Source organism: Geotrypetes seraphini, chromosome 7 (genome assembly GCF_902459505.1).
Source record: "Geotrypetes seraphini chromosome 7, aGeoSer1.1, whole genome shotgun sequence".
NCBI classification, from domain to species: domain Eukaryota; kingdom Metazoa; phylum Chordata; class Amphibia; order Gymnophiona; family Dermophiidae; genus Geotrypetes; species Geotrypetes seraphini.
In genome coordinates this window covers 106,118,387-106,141,977 of record NC_047090.1, presented here as the reverse complement: position 1 = coordinate 106,141,977, position 23,591 = coordinate 106,118,387, and the positions used below count along the sequence as shown (strand labels likewise).

Here is a 23,591-nt window from a genome sequence, read left to right as displayed (position 1 = left end):
CTGCAGTAAGGCTGGGAGAGTCCCTCCCTATATTATTTAGGATAAAATTTAACATGAACAATTGCTGCCACCGAGTTGCAACGATCACCTCTTGCAGTTTCTAACGCAAGAGAACATGGCGGTGCGCGAACCACACTGAATATAACAGTCTTTTGCAGAGTTATGGTGATGAGAAAAGCAGCCTGAGCCCGGTAGCCGCTCTAATGCTCCTATAGCTACTGTCTAAACCCCTCGAGGTCCGGCCAAGCGTCAGAACAGAGCTGCTCCAGCCAAAAGCCGCGATTCTGACCCATCACATGGGAGCTAAGGGAAGGGGGCGAGCCATAAACTGACAACCTAACCCGAGCGTCCTGACTGACACAACGAAGCCTCAATCACAGGACGCGCAGAGTTCAAATGACCGTGTCCTAGCTTCTTGGTTGCCCTTCGGATTGGATAGACCGCAAACTCCTCCCCCCTCCCCACTAATGAGCGGTTAGGTTGAAGTCTCGCGTAGGGAGCAGTCTTGGGATTTGCAACATTGTGTCTCTGTTCAGCTGGGGGAGTCCTGTAAGTTACACTGTGGCAGAACTGGGCATCATCAAACCACGCTAAAGGACTAGAAAGACACCTTTATAAAGAACCAACGGGCACCAAACATGGATCATTATGATTCTCAGCAAACCAATGACTATATGCAACCTGAGGACGACTGGGACAGGGACCTGCTTTTGGATCCAGCGTGGGAAAAACAGCAGAGAAAGGTAATTTAGGGAATGGGGAGAGAAATAATCTTTAAAGCTAAGAACAACCGCCAAAGGACTCTGGGGGGAATCCATCAAAGAGGTGTTGGCGTTACACAGAGATGTAGAAACGGGAGAAGAGGGTGGGAATTGACCCGAACTGCTCCTATCTTTTCCTGGAGGCTAATTATTTTGTGATTTACTACTACTTTCCAAAGAAGGTAATGTCCACGTTTGCTGAGGGAAGAAGGGAGGTATGAGAAATACGCGCTTACGGAACGGCTACGAGCATTTGCTTTCTAGATCTGGAATCTCAAGTCTAGGACCAGCTGTGCTTAGCCGTTCGCCACCGACTTTTGTGGGTCTTCTAGCCCTAAGCCACAGCTGTATATCCTTTATTACTGGGCGAGCCAACATTTGACGGTCGCCATATGAATTCCATTATCGATTGTTCAAGAATCTTTCACATAATGGGGGGGATTTTCTCCACTCCGGTGCTTCTCACTGTGATATATTAATCTGTATAATACCAGGGTTGGTTTTTTTTCCCCCCCCAGACCCACTATTAAGCGGTTTCCTTTTTTCCACTCTTGTCTTTAAATCTAATACAGGATATTGCATATGTATAGAACTACAGATGGAAGTACAGTGTCTGCTTGTTGCACATACCTGTCCACAAGTTTTGTTGGGTTTTTTTTTTAAGTGGTAGAGTAATAACAACGTTTGTGGGTGTATATGTGGGTATACCTATATATGCATACATATATTATGAATGATACATAAGCGTGATAGAGAAGCAGCGCTGTTGTATTCTTTCCTCTTTCCATCCGCAGCAAAGCAACAGATGTTTTGCCTACGAGCTGCAGGAGCCATGCAAATATGATCTGTACAGTAAAGTCATTTAATACCGAGTCATACAATTTACCTGTTGCCATTTTGTCCTATAATGCAGAAAAGTTTCCTTAATGAAAAAAGCAAAACAGTGGTTAAGGTACATTCACCTTCTATGTATGCAGTGAAAGGCCCTGAAAACTTTTCCTTCTCAGAATTGAGGTGACAGAAAAAGCTTGAACTTTCTCTTTTGAAGTTGGTCAGGTACACCCAGCAGATCACACTACACGTTGTACTCGCTGGTACGTTTATAATTGTGCACTTCCCAAATAACCTGCAAAAAAAAAAAAAAAAAAAGTGTAGCCTAGGGTGAGGAAATATGTTGGAGTAAGAGAGGAAAAAGAACCTAGCAATTGAATGTTAATTGCAGCGGGATCTTTCTTGCTGTCAAGGGAGGAGGAGGAAGGAGCCCACTGTGGCGTTGTAAAGTAGAAAAGCCCAGACAGTAACATCAGTCGGGAATTCCAAGTCTTTTTTTTTTTTTTTTTTTAATGTTTCTCCTTCATTCCAACTGATCTGAAGGGATATTCGGTTTCCGGCCTTTTGAATAGTATTTGTTAGGGTTGGGCTTTTGCAAAACTCTCATGTCCAAAAATGGTAACGTTCATACTTTTTTTTCCCCTCTTTAACGTAAAAGGAGAGGGGAAGGCTAGGAGGAGTTTTTATATATTTTTAAGGCAAAGGCGTCCTGCATTAGATCACACTCTGGAATTCTAATACCGAGTTTCCCTTTTAGTCACTTTATAAGATAATAAAAGAAGGAGGGGAGGGGTTCACTTTCTTGGGACATTTCCAGATGTGGCAAGCACTAGCTAGGCTGGATAATTGTTCATTATGTATTAATTTTGTGAATTTTATATGCTTGCATTTTAGCTTCAAAAAGACTTACAATATGACATTTGAAAGGCACCATATAGGGTGGTGTTATCACAGCCTCACAAAGTGCCTATATCACAGGGCAGAAGGAAACTAATTTTGAATCTTGCATCCCTGGTGATTGAATTGTTAATTGATCAACGTTTAAATGTGGGCGCTTTTTTTTTTTTTTCCTCCCTTGAAAGTCAAGAATGAATAAAGCCAGAGGCTGTTGCTTATTTTCTAGCACAGGGATGAACAGCCATGATCTTTGAGGGCCACAACCAGTTGGGTTGTGGCCCTCGAAGAATATGCATGAGACTGATTTACATGTACTGCTTCTATCATATGCAAATAATCTCTTACATATTAATTGTGGGAATCTTGAAAGCCTGACTGGGTTGTGGCCCTTATGGATTTTGGTTGCCTACCCTTGATCTAATATATGGGTCAATGAAGTTTTGTATATGAAGTTTGATATACCATCTATCAATGTGTACCTAGACGGTTTACAATATTATAAAATTTGCAAAGGGTGAAAAAGAAAAGCTTAAAAGTAATATATATAGACTGGACATAATCATACAGAAACAGGAGGATCCGGGACTAGGCAAGAGTGAAAATACATCAAAATAAAATAGGGTTGCAAAGGGGAAAGGGATTACGATTCTTAAAAGCAGTTGGTATTCATTTCTGAGTACAGAGGGAGTAGGGCCCCCGTTAGGGGGGGATAACAACCAGGGCAATTGACTGCCTCAAACTGAAGGGACCATAGCCTGCAGGTGGTCTATGGCGTCCTCGCCCCAGTTTCTGCCTTGGACCCCCAAGTATCTAACCCCAGTCCTGGGTCTACATTCCTTCTTAGGGCTTTAGTTTCTCAGACCAAATTTAAAAATGATAAATCAGAAGCAATGGAGGTATGTAGCCGAGAAGAAAGGCAGCTGAATGGTGAATTTACATGTGCCAAGTCAAGGAGTCAAGTAAAAATGTAAGTTTACATAGTGAGAAGGCAAGATTATCTCTCAGGTAAACAAACCTAGTGGAGACAATCCAGGCCAGTACAGGGTCCAGTCATCCAGTCAGCTCTAGAGGACTCATGGTGCTCCTTATGGCATAAGCACAGGCTGGTCCCAGACATGATTTCAATTTAAAAACAAAATACTGTGACAACAGGTAATCTTGACAAATTAGGCTACAAATTTTTGCTCTGCAAACAGTTTAGGGAGAAAGCAAATGGGTACCAAATGGGTATGTTAGCAGTGTTTTTTCAGGGGTCCTTTTACAAAACATTAAATAGTATTACAAAATGTATTTGGCTGGGGAAAGCAGCAATAATTGCTTTAGTATCCTTACAAAAGCCAATTGTCGAGGGTGGGGTAAATTTTCCAAATTTTTATAGGTACCCTCAAGCCTATATAATGCGTCAGGGTATGTAATAGACACTTGGAAGACATTAAAATGTATCACTAATTTAACAGATATTCCAATTCATAAATCCACTTGTCAGTCCCTTTGATTGAACCCCAAGATTCAAATTTGCAGGTTTAAGGTCATCTGGAAGTACTGGATGAAGGCAGGCATACGTACTTTAGACCAGTGTTCTTCAACCACCGGTCCATGGACTGGTGCCGGTCCTCAGAAATTTCCTGCCGGTCCACAGGACCAGCACGTGCATCAGGCCCGAGACAGTGTTCTTCAGCCGCCGGTCCACGGTGCGATCAATGCGGCATTGTCTTCGGGCCGGCTCCTTCTTCCTCAGTGCTGAAGTGCACAAAGCTGTGGGCAGAGTCTCCTACGCACGTCCTGCGCCTGACCCAGAAGCCTTCTCTCTAACGTCGCAATATCAGAGGGAAGGCTTCCAGATGTGGCGCAGGACGCGCTGCTGCCCACAGATTGATTTTATTTTGCACTTACTTATGGCTTTAAAATGAATAAAGAAATAAAAAAAAAATAGTAAGGTTGCTCTGGTTTAAATCCTGGGAGTTGGTGCTCTTACAGTAAATGTACTGCATAGTTTCTGAGGGGAAGATTCTCAAAACTTAATGTGGTCCAGCCGGTTTAGCATTCATGCATTATAGCGGCAGATTATCAAACTGCTTACCGTGGTCTTTTCTGAGCTTCCTAGCAGTCTCCGACTCTGCCATGCAAATGTATTATAATGAGGTCATTAATAATTAAATGAACACTCTGGGCAATTCTCTATTATTGCCGGGTGATTCCCTAACCTCCCTGTCCTACATCTGTGAGCAAAATTTTCCGGCATGTCTGACCTGTCCTAGCTTTACTTTCTGGTCAGTGCCTGAGCGCTGATTGGCTCAAGCTTTGACAGGAAAGTAAGGTTTGACGGCTCAGACCTGACAGAGAAATTTGCTGCCATCGAGCAACACCCCCCCTCCCCTCCTGACCTGGGCCAGTCAGAGCTTTAGGCCCCTCCCTGACGCATCCCTGGATGTATCGTGGAGGGGAAGGCCTGCCATTTTGAAGAGGTGGGCCTGCTGGCTGGAGGGAGTAGGCATCCCTCTAACTAGCCTTTGTAAACAAGGTGAGGGGGCATTATGGCATTGGCTGGAGTGCGTGGGCATCCCTCCTGCTACTAGGGTTTGCTTAAAGGCAGCGGCGGGAGGGAGTGGGCATCCCTCCTGTTGCAAGAGGGTTGTTATGGCTGTTGGTTAACAGCAGCGGCGGAGGGGAGTGGGTAACCCTCCAGCTGCCGGAGGAATGTGTTTGTGTTAGGGGTGTTGCTTAAAGACAGCAGCGGGAGGGAGTGGGCATCCCTCCTGCTGCTGAGGGGGTTGCTTTATGGCGGCGGTGGGAGGGAATGGGCATCCCTCCTGATGATCTTTGATTTGGGGTCTCTCTTTAATTTTGTGGATTTATTCTGCACATGTGCCGATCACTATCACAAGCGATTGGCACATGCATATGTAAGCGAACCTCATTTGCATGCGCAAATTTTAAGAATGACTCACCTTTTTGAAATTGTTACAGTAGCGGCTATGACAGCGGCCTGTCGGATTTTCTGTGAACAATTGAGAATCATCCCCTTTAGGAAAGGTGTCTTTAGGAAAGGTGTCTTTAGGAAAGGTGGTATGTTATTTTGCAACTTGTCTGGCAGTGGAAAGAATATTATGGTGGTTCAGAGTTAACCACACAAATTGATATTTTTCTGTTTTGGTGTGGGATAAGAGAAATTATCCTGCTGTATTTGGGAGAATGTGGGATGCATGCTAACAAAACTGAAGGTACAGATTGTCTATTGAGATTCTGTCTAATCCTTTATAGAATCCAGTCATTACTTCTATATAGAATAATTTAGTTGAATTATGCCAGGGGTGTCAAAGTCTCTCCTCGAGGGCCACAACCAGTCGGAGTTTCAGGATTTTCCCAATGAATATGCATGAGATCTATTTGCATGCACTGCTTTCATTGTATGCTTATAGATCTCATGCATATTCATTGGGGAAATCCTGAAAATCTGACTGGATTGCAGCCCTCAAGGAGCGACTTTGACACCCCTGAATTATGCTATTAGTTGTAATGGGGCAGGAAGGGGGAATTCTTTATGCATAGAAGGCTAGTGGAGCTTATTCTTGTCTTCTATAGCTAACTTAAAAGTGGAGAAAGGGTTATGATGCTGTAGTGGGTATGATGCATGACAATGTCACTATGGCTTGCTCTCCTTATTGCCACCCAAAGTATTTCTGCCAGACACCATTGTCAGCCCCATCTAAGGTTACCATATGACTCCAGATAAAAGAGGATGGATTGAGATGTCCAGATTTTACTTCTACTGAAAGCAACGGAAGTAAGGAGGACAGATGGAGACATCTGGGTTTTACTTCCATGAAAGCAATGGAAGTAAAACCCTGATGTCTCAATCCGTCTTCCTTTTTCTGGATCCATTTGGTAACCCTAGCCCTGTCCCCATTTTGACTAACTGATTATTGGGCCCCAGCAGATCCTGAGAAAATCAGCATTGCTTCTCCATGCAAAGTCCCACACTCAAAATTAAAAAGAAATTCAATTTTTTAAAAAAGCGGGAGGGGAAGGGAGAGAGAGAATGCAGTCCTGGCTCTGAGAGCAGAAAACATGACCTGGTAATTGAACTGTGATCTACCAATCTGGACCAGGATAATACGTAGTAACATAGTAAATGACAGCAGATAAAGACCTGAATGGTCCATCCAGTCTGTCCAACCATACATGCACCATAAATTAACCATTTAATTTAAATGGTCCTTTTTCTTAGATATTTCTGGGCCAGAAACCCAGAGCCCTGCCCGGCAGTGTTTTTAGGTTCTATCTATTGGATTCATTTTTAATTGGCAGGATAGCATGTAGTAATTTGCAAACGTTAAAGGTTTTTTTTAACAGTAGATAGCTGGCTGTATACGTAACTTGGATTATGTATTTTTTTGGAACAAGGACGAAATATTAAGGTTTGTTTGGGGCTGTAGCAGGAAAATTCTAAGTGGAATACTGTTGACTCTGTACAAAATGCATTTTGTTTTCTTAGGTTTTCACGGCTGACATCTTGATTGTTGTTGCAATTGTCTGGGTCTCACCATGTCTGTTCTCAGTACACTAGTTGTGCACCCTACTATCTGAGGGTGCCCTTCTGACTTTTACTTTTTCTGTTTAAGCTTTGCATTTTGCATTTCTTTAAGCAGTCTGATCTTCCTTTGTTGTTCAGTTTGACCAGGTGATTTAGTAACAGGTTGAATTAGTCCTTTGGAAGTGGACACTTTACAAGTGTCAGAATTTGTTCGGTTTGAGAGCTGAAAAATAGGACAGGGCAGGCCTCTTCCTCCTGACTTAGGCCAGCTGGCATCAAAAGCTATGAACATGACAAGGACAGCTTTCACTGTTTAATGACTTCGCTGCTAGAGTGTGCATTACTCTATTTGTAATCTTTGACCCCCAAATAAAACTTTTAAAGCATGTTCTTGCACCAAATGAGGTGCTTTTGTGGCTCAATTATTGACCCCCCTTTATATACCCTTTCTTTTCATCTCTCCTGCTGGAGACTTAGAACATCACTGCCGTAGCACTCCCAGTCTCCTCTTACGAAGGGTCCCACATGGTAGCTGCAGCAAGTGGGGGTGCTCTTTTTCAACCCTTATGCTGTGAGGAGGCAGGGTTTTAGTCCTTCTGTAGGGAGCAGGGCTGGCATTGGAGGGGGGGAGGGAGGATGCAAATAGAGCAATTGCCCTGGACTCACGGCGGCAATCTATCTTTTCCGTTACAGCTCCTCAAACATGGAATGCCCTTCCAATTTATTTAAGAGAGGAAAAAAACTTGGAAAAATTTAAGAGCAAACTCAAGGGTTTTCTTTTTAAAGATGCATTCAATGACTAAATGAATTGCTTATGACTCATTTTATCTTTATATCTAAAGATTTGATAGTTTTCTCTTTCCCTTTCCTATTGTTTTTAACTTTAATTGTTTTTCTTTATAATCAGATTGTATTTCTTTCCTAGCCTTTCCTTGTGTTTTATTATGTTTGTATAAGTTGGTTTTTTATTATGTTTAGTAGATTTAGGTTTTTTTTTGTTAGTTACGTTAGTTTCCCCTAACTCTGTAATTTTTATCGATTTGTACATCGCCTAGAATTTGGATAGGCGATTAATCAAATTCTTTAATAAACTTGAAATTTGAAACTCACAAGCTACAGAGGGCCTCCCAAGCTTGCAAGTTGAAGATCCAGACTGCTAATATGCATTGGCGTCCTTTGCTAAATTTTTGAACTGGGCCCCAGAATGTATAACACTAGCCCTGTATGAGGACATCTTTTGAGTGGGCTCAATTGCTGATTGATAGGAGATAGCATGCAATACTGCATATCTTTGAGGCTATGGTAGGCAGGGGAGAGAGAGCTCTTCCAAGGCCCTTCCTCGGTGGGTTTCTCCTCTCACTTCAGTCTTCCAGCAATTAGCCAGTTACCTCATCTAATATCCAGTCCAAAAGGCTTCCCAAACAAAAAGGGAGTTTACCCTGTCTGAAGAAATTCATTTGTACAGTTGAGGGTCCACTCCTTAAGCACTTCAGATCTTTTTTGTTACACTGCAGTCTTCACGCCCAAAAGAAACCTGGCCCCATTTTCTACTTTGACTTCTGTGCTTTCTCTCTGGTTAGTGGATAGTTTTTTTTTTTCCCAACCAGGCTTTTCTTCCCCTCTCCTCCCCTATTGAGTTCCTTGAGACGTTTCAAAGCTTTGGCTCCTTGATCCTTCCTCAGATCGACGGAAGACAATGCACATCAACGCACAGAAATATGGGCTTCCTTTCCCAGACCTCGGGACCTACTTCCTGGAGCCTTCACACTCTCCTGGAGTTCCAGCACTTCCAAGAAAGGGGAGTGAGAAAAGACAGAGTCCCCTCCCCTACAAGGAGTTATCAACGCACAAGTTCATGCTTCTTCTATGGCTAGTGTCATAAAAAAGTACTTCCGCTGTTACTTATTGCTAGCTGAGCTTGTTAAGTTTCAGATGCCTCTGTTGGTACTCCCTTACATAGATATGGCCAGCACCTCACTACTTGTAGGTTTCGGGTTTCTTTACTTGATATACCGCTCCAGAGAAAAAAAAAATATTTTCACAGAGGTTTACAAATTGCTCAATACAAAGTTAAAGTAAAAAAGGGGGGGGGGGGTGAAGTTGAAGGAACCACATCTGGGGATATGACAGATAAAGAGACAGGGCTTCTGCAATGCAGGCTTCTCATACTAGAAAACCAGGAAATTCCATCAGGCAGGGGATGAGCAAGGGGTGTCGAACTGGATAAGCATCGCGAAAGAGAAATATTTGTAAGCCAGCTCTAAAGTTCTGCAGGGAGAGCTCATCATGGCCTAAGTCTGTGTGTTGGGGTGGGGGAGCGCATTCCACAAGGTGGGGCCTACAACAATAAAAAATATTTGATTAACAAAGTCAAAGCAAATGTGGTGGAAGGAGAGGGACTACTAGATTATTCAGTTGAGAGGATCTGAGGATTCTGGATGAGGGTGTAAAGGATTGGTACCATGTTTTTGTAACTTTCCTTACTGTAATGGTTGAGTGAGACCAAACATTCTGCTGTATTGTCTGCATAGATGAGACTTCACAAGTCTGCCTCAACCATTATTAGGCAGATTTGGAGCCAGTGCATGGGTATTAAGTGCCCTAGACACACTTTCAGGCTCCTAACCTGCAGCTGCTTCATGATTTTGGTATCTGAACAATCGAGATAGCATATACAAATCCTATAAAAAGGCAGGCAAAAGTATGCTAATGATTCTTTGAGTTTATGTGTCTGTCAAGACCTATTGTTTTGTTTTGACTGCAGCTGCTTTTTGCTGCCTCTCCCCCCCCCCTCCCTTCCCCAGAAGCTGCCACTCTAGGTGACTGCATAGTCTTGCAGAATGGTTGGGTTGACCCTGTGCAGACCAGATGGTTGCTTAAGTTAGCAATCTGATAGTTGCACAGACTCGGAGTCATCAGCATGCACTCTTAACTGCAGGGAGGGGGTCATAAAAACACAAAAGTTGCATTATTGGGACAGACTGAAGGACCATCAAGCCCAGTATCCTGTTTCCAACAGTGGCCAATCCAGGTCACAAGAAGCTGGCAAGATCCCAAAAGAGTAATACAGATTTTATGCTGCTTATCCTGAGTTCATCTTTAAAAAATGGCGTATAGTTACTTTGGGTAAATGGCTTTGGAAATTGACAGATTGTAAAATTTCTAATTTTCAACATCTTGATGGGAAACAGAGGGCCGTGAAAGTTAATTGAGGGTGGGTGTAAGGTTTAAAGGTTCAGTCGGGGCTTGTAATACTTTTGCACCAGCCTCTATTGCACATGAGGCTGGTGCTTCAAACCAGAAGTTGCATCAAAGCCCTTATCCCATCTCTTCTTGCAATAGTGTTTCCCGCCCAGTCTTCTGTGGTCTTTCACCATCTGAAACTCACAGAAGAGTGTTTATTTCAAAGGAGAAAGCACCCCAAGGACAGCCAGCTGCATTTCTTGAACTCTAAATAGCTGCTGCTCCAAAAGATGCCCCAAGATGGGTGGCCTTTGCACAGTCTCCAAGCAATTGTATTGTACAGTGGGACCACATTTGTGCTATTTTGGAGATAGATTTTGCAAATTACCAGACTAGGTAATCTTGCACCACCAGATTTGTGCACAAATCCAAATTGGAGCCAATTAATATCAATAATTGGATGTTAATGGCTCATTAATTTATTTGTGTGCAGATCCCAGGGTGGCATACAGCTTTTTGGATGCCCACATTTACTGCCTGCTCCTGTATAAACTCTGCATTATCCAGTTAGCATACGCTGATCATAACACGCCAGGTGGATAACGCGGGAGCACACATTCTTTGACCCTTCCTCAAAATATTTTAAACAAATCAATGTTATGGTTAGCACAAAAGCAGGCAAAAATACCACATACACTTCAACACACTTTTGCAGTAGCCTGTTTTTGCACAACAAGCATGCTTTAAGGGTTAACTTTCATAAAGGGTCATGGATTAAATGTAAACTGCCTTGATTGTACCCCCAGAAAGAAGGTATAATATATGCAAGTACTTTCTCTTTTCCTAGTGGTTGCACAGTCTGTTTTGCACCTAGGGCAACCTTAAGTGACTTGCCCAGGGTTACAGGGAGCTGAAGTGGGAATTGAACCCAGTTCCCCAGGTTTTCAGCTCACTGCAATAACAATTAGGCTACTCCCTAAACATTTTAAGACATGTTAAGCAGCCAAACGTGTGCTAATGAATGCATGGGTTTGATGCATGGTTCTAATTTTCTCTTCCCTGGAATGGCCAGTGTTGGGTGTATTGCAGAGGGACTGATCACAGCCCCCGAGTTCCACTCTTCACACAGTGGTAAGGCCTAGTGGCTAAATTTATAGCCCATAATTACAGGCTTCTGGAAGGAGCCTTGATGCATGGTCCCTGGCTGAGGACCATCCCTGAGATGACTGGTCGAGGTGAATTTGGTGGGATGTAAATTAAGAGGGAGAGAGGAGCTTCAAGTAGTTACAAATGAACTCATTGTGCTAGGCGCCAGATCTCAGTCCTTGTTCCATCTGGACTGAAAGTCCAAAGGATCCAAAGGAAACATTAATCAGTTTGGGAGAAAAAGAAGAGGCTTATATTTAACTGGCCAGAAATTAACAGTGTTTTATGCCAGTAAAGTTTGCAGATGTGATTAATTTGCTATTTAAGAGGGTCAACTTCTATGTTACATAGTTTAGGCATTATTTTCTATGGAGTTCTCATGAATTGTGTATTGTACAAGAACTACATAAATGTTTTGCTAAAGGTTTTAAGGTTTCCATTGTTCCAACAATGCTACCAGTTGAGGGTTGCTCTGTCTGCTTATTTGCATGAAATTATAGTTTCTGCCTCTATTATATGAATGGTATACAGTATCTTAGCAGGGGGAGTACTCTGAGGTGAACCTGGGGGCTCCCATCCCCTTCCCACAGAAGAACACAACCACAGTGGCACAATAAACAGTTGCAGTGGTGGTGCTAGTGGTGGTGTTCCCATTCCCCATCAGCATAACAGAAACCTATTCAGTGGCGCTGAAAAGATCCAATATTGGTGAAGTTCTGAATCTCTGACTGGCAGAAGAGACCTGTGAGTTGAGAAGGAAGGGAAGGAGGGCAAACGTGAGATATGAGAGGAGATTGAGGGGAGGAAAAGACGTGGCTTTCAAACCCAGTCATATATACTGTACATCCCCATTCTATTCATGCATGCCTACATTTGTATATACAGACCCCTCCCCCATCTGCAACCTACCTTCCATCCATACCAACCCCCCCCCCCAAATGTTTAATTAGGTTACTCGGATTTTACATGGAGAAATCTATTTTTGTGCTATGCGTTCAGCATGCACATTCCAACTCGTATTTCCAGAAAACGGTCCAGAAGTACCTGCTTTACTAAGTACTGTTTAATAAAATTTCTGTAGCAATTCACATGCTTTATGTATCTAAATATATCTTAAGAATATAAGAACAGCCATACTGGGTCAGACCAATGGTCCATCTAGCTCAGTTTCCTGTTTCCAACAGTGGCCGATCCAGATCACAGTACCTGGCAGAAACCCAAATAGTAGTAACATTCAATGCTACTGATCCAGGACCTCAGGTCTGTCTCAATAGCAGACTATGGACTTTTCTTCCAGAAACATGTCCAATTTGTCCTGGAGGAAAAGTCCATAGTCTATTATTGAGAAAGACATGGGGGAAGTCACTGCTTGCCCTGGATCGGTAGCATAGAATGTTGGTACACCTTGGGTTTTGGCCAGATACTAGGGACCTGGATTGGCCACCGTGAGAACGGGCTACTGGGCTTGATGGACCATTGATCTGACCCAGTAAGACTGTTCTTATGTTCTTAAACTCAGCTATGCTAACTGCAATAACAATCTCCTCTGGCAATTAATTCCAGAACTTAACTATTGTTTGGGGGGAAAATATTTCCTCTTATTTGTTTTAAAAGTATTCCCATGTAATTTCATTGAGTACTACCTGGTTTTTGAACTTTTTGAAAAGGTGAAAAATCTATTCACTTTTACCTGCTCTACACCACTTAGGATTTTGTAGATCTCAATTATATTTCCCCTCAGCCTTCTCATTTGCAAGCTAAAGAGCCCTAACCTCTGTAGTCTTTCCTCATACGAGAGAAGTTCCATTCCCTTTATCATTTTGGTCACTCTAATTCCACTATATATAACTGTGTGAAGTACTCGAGGTGAGGAAGCAATAATCTTGGTCTTATTTATCACCCATTTCCTAATCATTTTTAGCATCCTGTTTGCTTTTTCTTTTCTTTTTTGCTGCAGCCACACACTGGGCAGAAGACTTTAGCGTTGTCTACAATGACACCCAGATCTTTTTCTTGGGTGCTGACTCCTAAGTTGAATCCTAGCATAAGATAACTGTGATTCCACCTTAAATGCCCAAATTTTATGTTGGAGCGAAGGAGAGAGTACTGCTGAGTAGTTCTGACCTTCTAGAAGGCTTTTTCTTTTTGTTAAGCAACCTTACTTCCCTTGAAAGCTTATCATTGCTAAAGGTTTGAGCATACAGAAATAAGGGCCAATCGGTACCTAGTATAGACAAGTTTAGTGATAAGCCAGGTTATTTATTCACCCAAACAGAAGAAACAGTGCAATATTACCTCTCTAAGAAAATATGACTTTACATATGTTTCTAATGTGGAAATGCTTTCAATTTATTAATATTCGGTCATTGATTTCATGACTGCCCTTTCTTCCAGAGGTCCCAGTACCTATGTTGTAGGACAAGAGCTGTTGTCCAAAGTTTCCCCTATAATTCAGGATTGATAGGTGCCATCGACTCGTGTTTGAGTCCTAGTGACTTGATTTATTTATTTTAAAAATTGCTAAACGTTTAATAGAATATACGTACATCATTTTAAGAACATCAATTTTTCGTGGCAGAATACAGAAGTAGATTGCCAGGCCTTCTGCGCAGAACAAATTTGATGTCGCATCAAATGCAATCTTCCGCCATTCAAACACTGCCCATCTGCTGCTGCCCAGATGAGTGGTACATTATTAGTCTGGCATCTCCACTGAAACCGGTCCGTCTTGGGAAGCCCTGCTGGTAGTGAACCTACTGGTGGCATAGCTTTTAGCTTCTCAGATGCATGCAAGCCCATGTACTATGATTGGAGATAATTCAGGATAGCGCCAAGCATATAATATTTTTTGTATTTTAAACCCATCTTTCCAATTTTAGCTCAAAGGAGTGTGCAACATTATTTTCAGCTACAATAAGTTCCTTCCCTAAAGCGCTGACAGTCTAAGTGTGTTTTGGAAATAACAGTGATTTGCCTGAGGTCACAATGAATAACAATGGAAGAAGTAGGATTTGAACTCTGAACTCCTTGGTCATTAGCTTGTATTGCAATAACCACTAGACCGTTTCATCCCAAGACATTGCCTCCCACCTGACTCTTTAACCTTGATAAGGCATTTGCTTAACCCTGAACTTCAACTGATGACTTGCAGATGGATTTTACTACCAATCACCATGTTTAATTTCCCTTTTTCCTTATTTAAAACTTTCATAATGTATGAAGTTTGGTGCTCAGTTATCCACCTTTCACATGTACAGCATTTTCTGTATATAAGTAGCACACAAGCATCACTGAACTGGGATGGAGCAAAGGTCCGTCAAGATCAGTATTCTGTATCCCAACGAGGACCAATTCAGGTCACAAATACCTGGTGATCCTAAAAGAGTAAAATAGATTTTATGCTGCTTATCCCAGGAATAAGCAGTGGATTTTCCCAAGTTCAACTTAATGGTTTATAGTCTAAATCTTTTTTTAAACCTTGCTATGCTAAGTGCTATTACCAGATCCTCTAGTAAGGAATTCCAGAGTTCATAGAATTTGGGAGTCTATGTGTAAATTACTCTGCCTAAAGTTAGGCAGCTACATCGGCATTCCGAACCTAATTGATTAATAGGCTAAACCAGCACTGATAATAGGACTTAATTGATAGGTGCACGTCTCCTAAAACATGATTCTATAAAAAGTAGAACGAGCTTTGTGTGTGGCTAAATGATCCTTTCAATTGCATCCTTCACGGGAGACTCGTGAAAGTTATTTATCCACTCAGGAGGCGCTTAATTCGTTACTTCATTCTCGTTCCCAACGACGGCTGGCCTTTTATAAGCACCGCTTTCAACGATTTGGCAATAAGCCAGGACGTCTCATGGTACGCTTAGTTAAAGCTGAGACTACAAGGAAACCGATTTTGTCTCTCCGGACCTCGAAGGGGGAGTGGCGACTAAAATGGCTGACATTTCTAAAGAGCTTTTTGATTTTTTTGGTCGGTTGTATGCCGCTCCTGTGGATGCTTCCCCGGACTTATTGATGGATTATCTTCAGTCTTCTGGTCTTCCTCGTTTGTCAGATGATATTGTGTTTTCTCTTAATAACTCTTTTCGTGCAACTGAATTAGAATCTGCTATTAAAGCTCTCCATTCTGATAGAGCCCCAGGCCCAGATGGGTTTTCAGGGGACTTTTATCGTTTTCTTTCCCCTCATTTATGTGGTCCTTTGTTGGCTTATTTTAATGCAGCTGTTGCTCAGGGCTCCTTTCCGTGTAATGCTAATGAGGCTCTTATTTCCTTGTTGTTGAAACCTGGTAAGGAGACTGATTCCCTGGAATCCTATCGTCCTATATCCTTGATTAATGTGGATCTTAAGCTTTTTTGCTCGTATGCTCGCTAATCGTCTTGCTCCTCATCTCTCTGAGCTTATTCATGAAGATCAAGTTGGGTTTGTTCGGGGGCGTCAATCTGTCCGTAATGTTCGTAAGGTTATCTTTGCACTTGCCCATTGTCATTCATATCGGATTCCGGCTTTGTTTGTTAGTCTTGACGCTTCTAAGGCGTTTGATAATGTATATTGGTCCTTCTTGTTTCGTACTCTTGAATATATTGGGTTGAAAGGGTTATATCTTGATGCGTTTCGTTCTCTTTATTCTAATCCACGGGCTTCGCTTCTTGTCAATGGGATTCGTACGGATTCTTTTCCTATTCTTCGTGGCACCAGGCAGGGTTGCCCTCTCTCCCCTTTACTGTTTCTTCTTTTTTTAGAACCTTTGCTGTGTACTCTTCGTGGTTTTGCGAATGTACGGGGTCTTAATATTGATGGAATTGAGTTGAAAACGTTGGCATTTGCGGATGATATGTTTTTGGTTCTTACTAGGCCTGAAGAATCTTTACCGATAGCATTAGATCTTATTTCCGAATTTGGTTTTTATTCTGGTCTGTCTCTTAATTTGGATAAGTCTTTGGTCATGCCAATTCCCTCTGAGTTGCGTTCCAAGTGGAGGGGTGAATTTCCTCTTCGTTGGGCGGACTCTACCTTGAAATACTTGGGGGTTTTTATTCCACAGGATTTATCTCTTTTGTATCGCTTGAATGTGGAACCGCTGTTTCAGGCCCTTCAGAATAAATTACATCTTTGGGGAAGTCTTCCCTTTTCTCTTTTAGGTCGGGTACATCTTTACAACATGCTTATTGTTCCCTGTTGGTTATATATTTTTCAGGTCCTTCCTCTTTATTTGTCTTTTAGGGATGAGAGAAGACTGATATGTTTGGTTCAGAGGTTTCTTTGGTCCGGGAAGCGTCCTCGTTTACCTTATACGAGGGCCGCAACTCCGTGTTCACGGGGTGGATTATGTTTATTGAATCTTCGTTATTTGACTGTGGGTTGTGGCATGCGACATATTAATGATTTTTTTAGGGGTACTTCAATGTTCACTAACACTGCTTTAGAACTTTTTTGTTTTCGCTCTACTCACTTTAGTGCTTATTTTCATTCTCTTTCTTCTCTTGTGCCTGAGTCTCTCACTATGAAAGTGCTTCACCGTCCCTTGCGGAAGGTTTGGCACTGGGTCTGTAAATTTCATTCTATTTCTGCTTCTGTGACTCCCTTTTTGCCTATTCGTTTTAATAGCTCCTTCTTGCCGGGGATAGATGGCCTGAGTTTTGCTCGGTGGGAGACAAGGGGGATTCAATATATTTTTCAGTTGGTTGATGATAATGGGAAAATTAAATCTTTTACACAGTTGCAAGAGGAGTTTGGTTTCTCCTTCATTGATTATTTTGCTTATATGCAAATTCATCACTATGTTTTTTCTTTGCCCTCTAGTTCTTTGACTGCCTCTTGTCAAGAGCTGCTTTCCACAGCTTTTACTATTGGTTCTCAACTTCCAGTTCCCCTTAAATTTCATCATCGCCATTTGAGGGATGAATTCCCCTTGTTTGACCATTCCCATTTACGGGAAGCCTGGGTTCGTGATCTTGCTGTAAATTTGCCGGAAGATGTACTCTCAGCCTTTTGGAAATATACTACTTTTTGGGAACAACAATATAAGTTAGTTTTCCGATTGTATATTTCTCTGAAGAGGGCATATTTATCTCACTTTTGTGAAAATGCAGCCTGTTTGAGATGCCAGGCTTCTGAAGCGAGTTTGGGATACATGTTTTGGACTTGCCCTGTTATTCAAGTTTTTTTGGAACGCTGTTTTTGTCTTTGTGGAGCGCATTTGGAAAATATCCATTCGTCGTTCTCCTTTGCTATTATTTGGGATTGTTCCTCATTTTTTTCCTCAACTGAGGGGTGCTACTGTTTTTCTGAAATGGACTGTCGTGGTGGCCCTGAAATGTATTTTGATTCATTGGCTTGAAGATACAGCTCCTGATTATTCTTTTTGGAGATGTCGGATGATTACCCTTTTGATGTGGGAAAGGAGAGATGTGTTGGATTTTTCTACTCTTCCAGGCCGGATTTTTCAACGGACTTGGGAACCTTTCTGGACAACAATGACTCCATTGGCCCGAAGCCGCTTGCTAAATTGTTGAATTCCTTTATTTTGTTTTCCTTTATTTTATGTAGTTACCTGGTTGAACTTTTCTGGGTTGCAATGTATTTGGAAGGAGGACCCTGGGAGGGAGGGGGGTTATTTATTTATTTTGGGGAGTGGGTTGTGTTGGGTTATTCAAAGATGTAGATTTTGTTATTTAAAATACTGAGCTTGTTTGTTTTGCTTGTTACTTACTATTGTTGAGCTCAATAAATATATTTGAATATAAAAAGTAGGTGTAGTTAGCGGACAGATTGTGGTTGTGTTTTCAAGTTGGGTGTCTGTTTTTGACTTAGGTACAGGCATTTAGACCAAGAAAACCCCGGAATAAATACAGTATGCCTAAAAATTAGGATGCCTACTGATATCTATCTAAAATTGCATAGGCGGCACTAAGCATGATTCTATACAGTGCCCCTAACTTTTATGAAATCGCATTTAGTGCTGCACTAGACACTTAATGGAATCGGCCTGATTGAGAAAAAAAAATTTTTTTTTCTGATTTGTACTAAATGTACTAACTTCATTGTATGCACCCTAGTCCTTGTACTTTTGGAAAGATTAAACGAGTGATTCAGTTTGGCTAGATATGAACATATTACACCTGTCCTGTTCTTCAGGACTTACACTGGTTGCCTATACCTGCATGAATTGAATTTAAAGTTTTGTGTCTGCTTTATAAAGTGTTGTCTAACAACAGCTCCCCTTGTATTGGCTTCTTGAACATAAGAATTGCCACTGCTGGGTCAGACCAGTGGTCCATCGTACCCACTCATGCGGCGGCCTTCAGGTCAAAGACCAGTGCTCTAAATGAGTCCAGCCTCACCTGCGTACGTTCCAGTTTAGCAGGAACTTGTCCAACTTTGTCTTGAAACCCTGGAAGGTGTTTTCCCCTGTAACAGACTCCGGAAGAGCATTCCAGTTGTCTACCACTCTCTAGGTGAAGAAGAGCTTCCTTACGTTTGTACGGAATCTGTCCCCTTTCAACTCTACGCTGCTTCTGACGCTCATAGGAATAGGTTACAAGTTTACGTACATAACATAGAATGGTAAAGCATAATATGACAAACACGGTTTGGTGTGACAAAGCATGATAAAGCGCAGGATGGTAGCTTAGCATGGCAACCATAGTTTTGTATATACAAACATAATATTACAAGTGTGGCTAGTATAGCATGGCAAACAAAGCTTGGTAAACATACTGTAGTATACAAGCGTGATATAGATTTTTGAAGCATGTGTACATTGCACCTACTAATTTTTAAAAAGGCAAACCATGTAGACCCCCTCCCTTCAAGAATCTGTGTAAAGCAGTGATATTCAACCCAGTCCTCAGGGACCACATGGCCAGTCTGGGTTTTCAGGATATCCTCATTCATATTCATTGTGGATATCCTGAAAACTTGACTAGTCAGGTGGTCCCTGAGGATTAGGTTGAATACGTGTATATGTGTAAAAAAACATATGTGTAAAAAAACCAAAACAAAACCCACCTTCCATCCTGCTGGAAACCACATGGATAATATGAAAATTGCTCCTAACATTTCTGTTCATTTTTTTTTTCCTAAACCATGCCTGGTCTCTACTGATTCAATCTTTCCTTTGGTGCCCAGGTTTAGGCACCATTTACTGAATCTAATTTCTAAATGCCATCTTCCATTTGAATGCCTAGTCTCCCATTCTTGTTATGTCCTTTTTGTAATTTCTTACAATCCTCTTGGGATTTCAAGAACTTTGAATAACTATCATCAGCAGATTTGATCACCTCACTTGTTTCTGTTTTCAGGTCATTTATACAATAAATATGTTAAAAAGTAGTATTAGCATAGATCCCTGGGGAACCCTGCTGTTTATCTGCCTTCATTGAGAATATTGACGATTTAACCTGACTTTCTCTTTTCTATCTTTAAATCGGTTCTCAATCCTAAAACAGCAAAAAACCCATGCTACATTTTTGTAAAAGGGGGAAGGGGTAAATAAAATAATCCCCCACATTTTTTAATATAAAATTTTGATGACCTTTGAATTGATCCTCCTAATTTTTTTTTATTTTTTTTTTTACCCATTTTTATTAGTTTCTTTCCGGAATGTTTTAAATGCTAATGTAGTGAATTTCCTGTGTGTACTTACTCCAATTACAAAATCAGATTTGATGTTGCGATCACTGTTGCCAAATAGCCCCAGCACTGTTACCTCTTGCACCAAACCATTTCTCCCTTTTATCAAGCTGTGTTGGGGTTTTTTATCGTCATCCGATGCGGTAAAAACTCTGACGCTCATAGAATTCCTGTTCCACTAAGGGTTAGATCTAGACTTGGAGCTCCTCTTGTTAATTCCTGAACCAGCTGCTCCTTAAAGCAGTCCTTGATTTCCCATAGGAGCTTGACCTCCCGAATGTGCCCTGATGTTAGTTATCCAGTCAATAGTGGGGAAATTGCAATCAATGATATATTATATGGAGTATGGTAGAAAATAAAAATAATCTACCATGAACCAAATGGCAGAACTTACATATTCTGCTCACAGAAACAACACAATTACTAGAGGATTTGGAGAGTAATTTCCTCTAGAAGCGTCCCACTGGCCAAACAAATAGCCCTCATTAGGACTTTGGATTATTATTCCAGCTGGGCTTTTAAATTTCCTTACATGTTTGAGCCATCCAATTAATGATTGGAGAATTTGTCCAGAACATTTGAACTGTAGATAAGGGCTGAAGATTTGACAATGGTGGAACCCGTCAGCCAAGTATTTTTGAGACACTGTAAAGTTTTGACATTGATAGTCTGTGGGAAGTTCTGTGCGTTAGTGTGGAATTTTTCAGGACTTGTGATGGTGATGTTTACACCTCCCCCATCCCTTGGAATTCATCAGGGTTCCTGTATTTGTACTGAAGTTCCTTTTTTCACTTTTTAAAAATGTGATTTGAATAGTACTAGTTCCACTATTTTGTTCATGGTAAAAAAAAATTGTTTTTTTTTTTATAATTAAAATCGCCCATTATTATTGTGTTACCCAATTAATTAGCTTTCCTATATTCTTTTAACATTTCAACATCTCTTTCAAGCACTGTTTGCAGTACGATATAAGGTCATTATTGTCCCCTGTGGAAGGGGTCGGAGTCGCAGAAGCTTGGATCCTAGTCAGGAATTTGTTTGTTTTAGCATTTTTAAGATTCATCAGTATTCTTTGGAATAAACTCTTAATAAAAGACATTGTGACCACAAGTTGGATTTGACATCTCCAGTGCCTCTTTTTGTTGTTTTTTCTGTTGTTGTTCGAGGCTTGGCACCTTCTTTTCTTTTTCCTCAAAACCTGAAGCATCATGGAGTCCTTTAAAATCATGTGAGCTTCCAATGCTCCAAAAGGTAAAACAGTATTTTCTGCACGACTTAAAAAAACAAAGACATGCAGGTTGATTTCGCATTATTTGCACAACCCATATTACCACACACGGTGTCATGTGTTTCATTGGTTGCTGCCAGATACAGTTGGAGGCGATTGCCTCATATATGGCTCTGTAGTTTTCAGGTCTAATAAACTAGCAAACTCTTTCTGATCTGTTGTACGCCGTCTTCCTGATTCTACCCCTCCCCGTTCTGTAACTATAAAAATATATAACATCCAAGTAAGACTCTTGTGGTCTGGATGGATGCCTGCTTGTGTCCACATTGCTTGTATCGCTCCCTATTAGGCAGTACAGCAATGTGTGTCTATAGATATATATATATATATATATATATTCTTTTCCCTCACTTCATTTCCTGTTTTCGTTGGTTCTGTCCTTGTAGTCTGGGGCATGAGTGAAAGCTGAGGTACTGGAGCTGCTTAGACTGGGAATGTAGTGCAGGCTTCTTTGAGCTGTGTCAATGCTTGTCTGTCTCTCTTTGGTTGGGGAAGAGGCAGGATGGTGGATGTCTTGTTTCCTGTGTTGGACAGAGATCTAGAAAGATGAGAGCTGATGTATTGGTTTTCTTAAATTTCATGTGGCAAGAATCTTCTGGTATTTAATTGGTGGCCTTTAAATTGTGACTTTGTGGAACTTAAACTTTTATTTTTCTGGTTGCCTACTTGTGGGGAGTTTGGGGAGGTTATCTTTCATCCTAGTGTGTTTTGCTTTATTTTTACTAAGAGTAAAAAAAAAAAAATCCTGAAAGACTTTTTCGTTTGGTTTTTCAGTGCTGCTGTTAATGATAGCTCACCAAATCCAGTTCTGGATTCCTAAAGGACTAATCAGATTTTTTCAGATGGCACAGGACTGGCTTATGGATGCTGGTATTTTTATTGCTACAGTGTATGATGGTAGTTCCCAAACCTGTCCCAGGAAAACCCCAGCCAGTCAGATTTCCAGGATATCCTAAATTAATATTCATGAGTTAGGCCCTCTTTTACAAAGGCGCGCTAAGCGCTGTAGCGTGGATTTAGCGCATGCTAAAGCAACGCGTGCGCTAACCGCTAACACGTCCATAGGATAACATGCACGCGTTAGCATTTAGTGCGTGTTTAGCACATCTTTGTAAAAGAGGGGGTTAGATTTGCATGCACAGCCTCCAGGATAGGTTTGGGAAGCACTGGTGTATGTGCATTTTTGGTGAAGGCGTGGTTGAGAGACCAAGATGCTAGAAATCCCATTATCAAAGCCTCTGTTGGTCTTTGTAGTTTAAACCTGTGGTTCTACTGAGGCTATGTTTTATTAATGAGAGACTCCAAATCATTTATCCAAATTTCATTATATAATTGATAACCTCCTCCCCCCCCCCCTTATCAAGCTGCACTAGAGGTTTTTAGCATGTGTCAGCAAGGTAAATGCTCTGACGCTCTTATGAGTGTCTGAGCATTTACTGCATCGGCCCACACTAAAAAAACTTCTAGCACACTTGATAAAAGGGGCCGTAAATAATCAACAAGTCACTTGTAATAATTAAGCTGGATCAGGATTCTGCCCATACAGAATGAGTTTGCTTGAATAACTTAATTCTCTCCCAAGAGAGTTATCAATGGATAATAAAGGCAGGGTATGGTACATGGATTCAAACAGGGATTGGACGGATTCCTGAGGGATAAAGGGATCGTGGGATACTGAGAGAGGTGCTGGGATGTAACACAAGTATAGAAAGCCAACCAGGTAATAAGTATAGAAAGCCAACCAGGTAATAAGTATAGAAAGCTAACCAGGTAATAAGTATAGAAAGCCAACCAGGTAATAAGTATAGAAAGCTAACCAGGTAATAAGTATAGAAAGCTAACCAGGTAATAAGTATAGAAAGCCAACCAGGTAATAAGTATAGAAAGCCAACCAGGTCGTGCATGGGCAAGACCGGAGGGTGAGGACTTTGATGGGAAGATAGGACTTTAATGAGAAACCAAGGTGGCAAGGGGCCCCTTCTGGTGATTCAGACAGGTCGTGACCTGTTTGGGCTGCCGCGGGAGCGGACTGCTGGGCAGGATGGACCTATGGTCTGACCCGGCGGAGGCACTGCTTATGTTCTTATGTTCTTAAAGCTGTACTTGCACACCAGTTCCAAAAACAGAAGTTACATCAGTGGGTTTAATAGATCTCGGAGTCCAATTCTTAGGGCTCCTTTTATCAAGGTTAGCGGGGGTTAGCGTGTCGGACATTTCATCACGCGCTAACCCCCGCGGCAGCCTAAAATCCTAACGCCTCGTCAATGGAGGCGTTAGGTACTAGCGTGACAGGCGGTTTAACCCGCGG

At 41.6% G+C, this 23,591-nt stretch overlaps 1 protein-coding gene across 2 annotated transcripts in view; it reads left to right on the top strand.

Annotated features, from left to right (window-relative positions):
* Positions 1-434: 434 nt before the first annotated feature.
* The window catches only part of ACTN1 (actinin alpha 1), a 273,263-nt gene continuing 250,106 nt past the window's right edge, over positions 435-23,591 (top strand). The window contains exon 1 of one of the 2 annotated variants that reach the window (XM_033950678.1): positions 435-743. In XM_033950678.1, coding sequence (XP_033806569.1) covers positions 639-743 — 105 coding nt within the window. In that variant the 5' untranslated portion in view covers positions 435-638. The remainder of the gene's footprint in view (positions 744-23,591) is intronic. The other variant, XM_033950679.1, reaches the window with a different exon arrangement.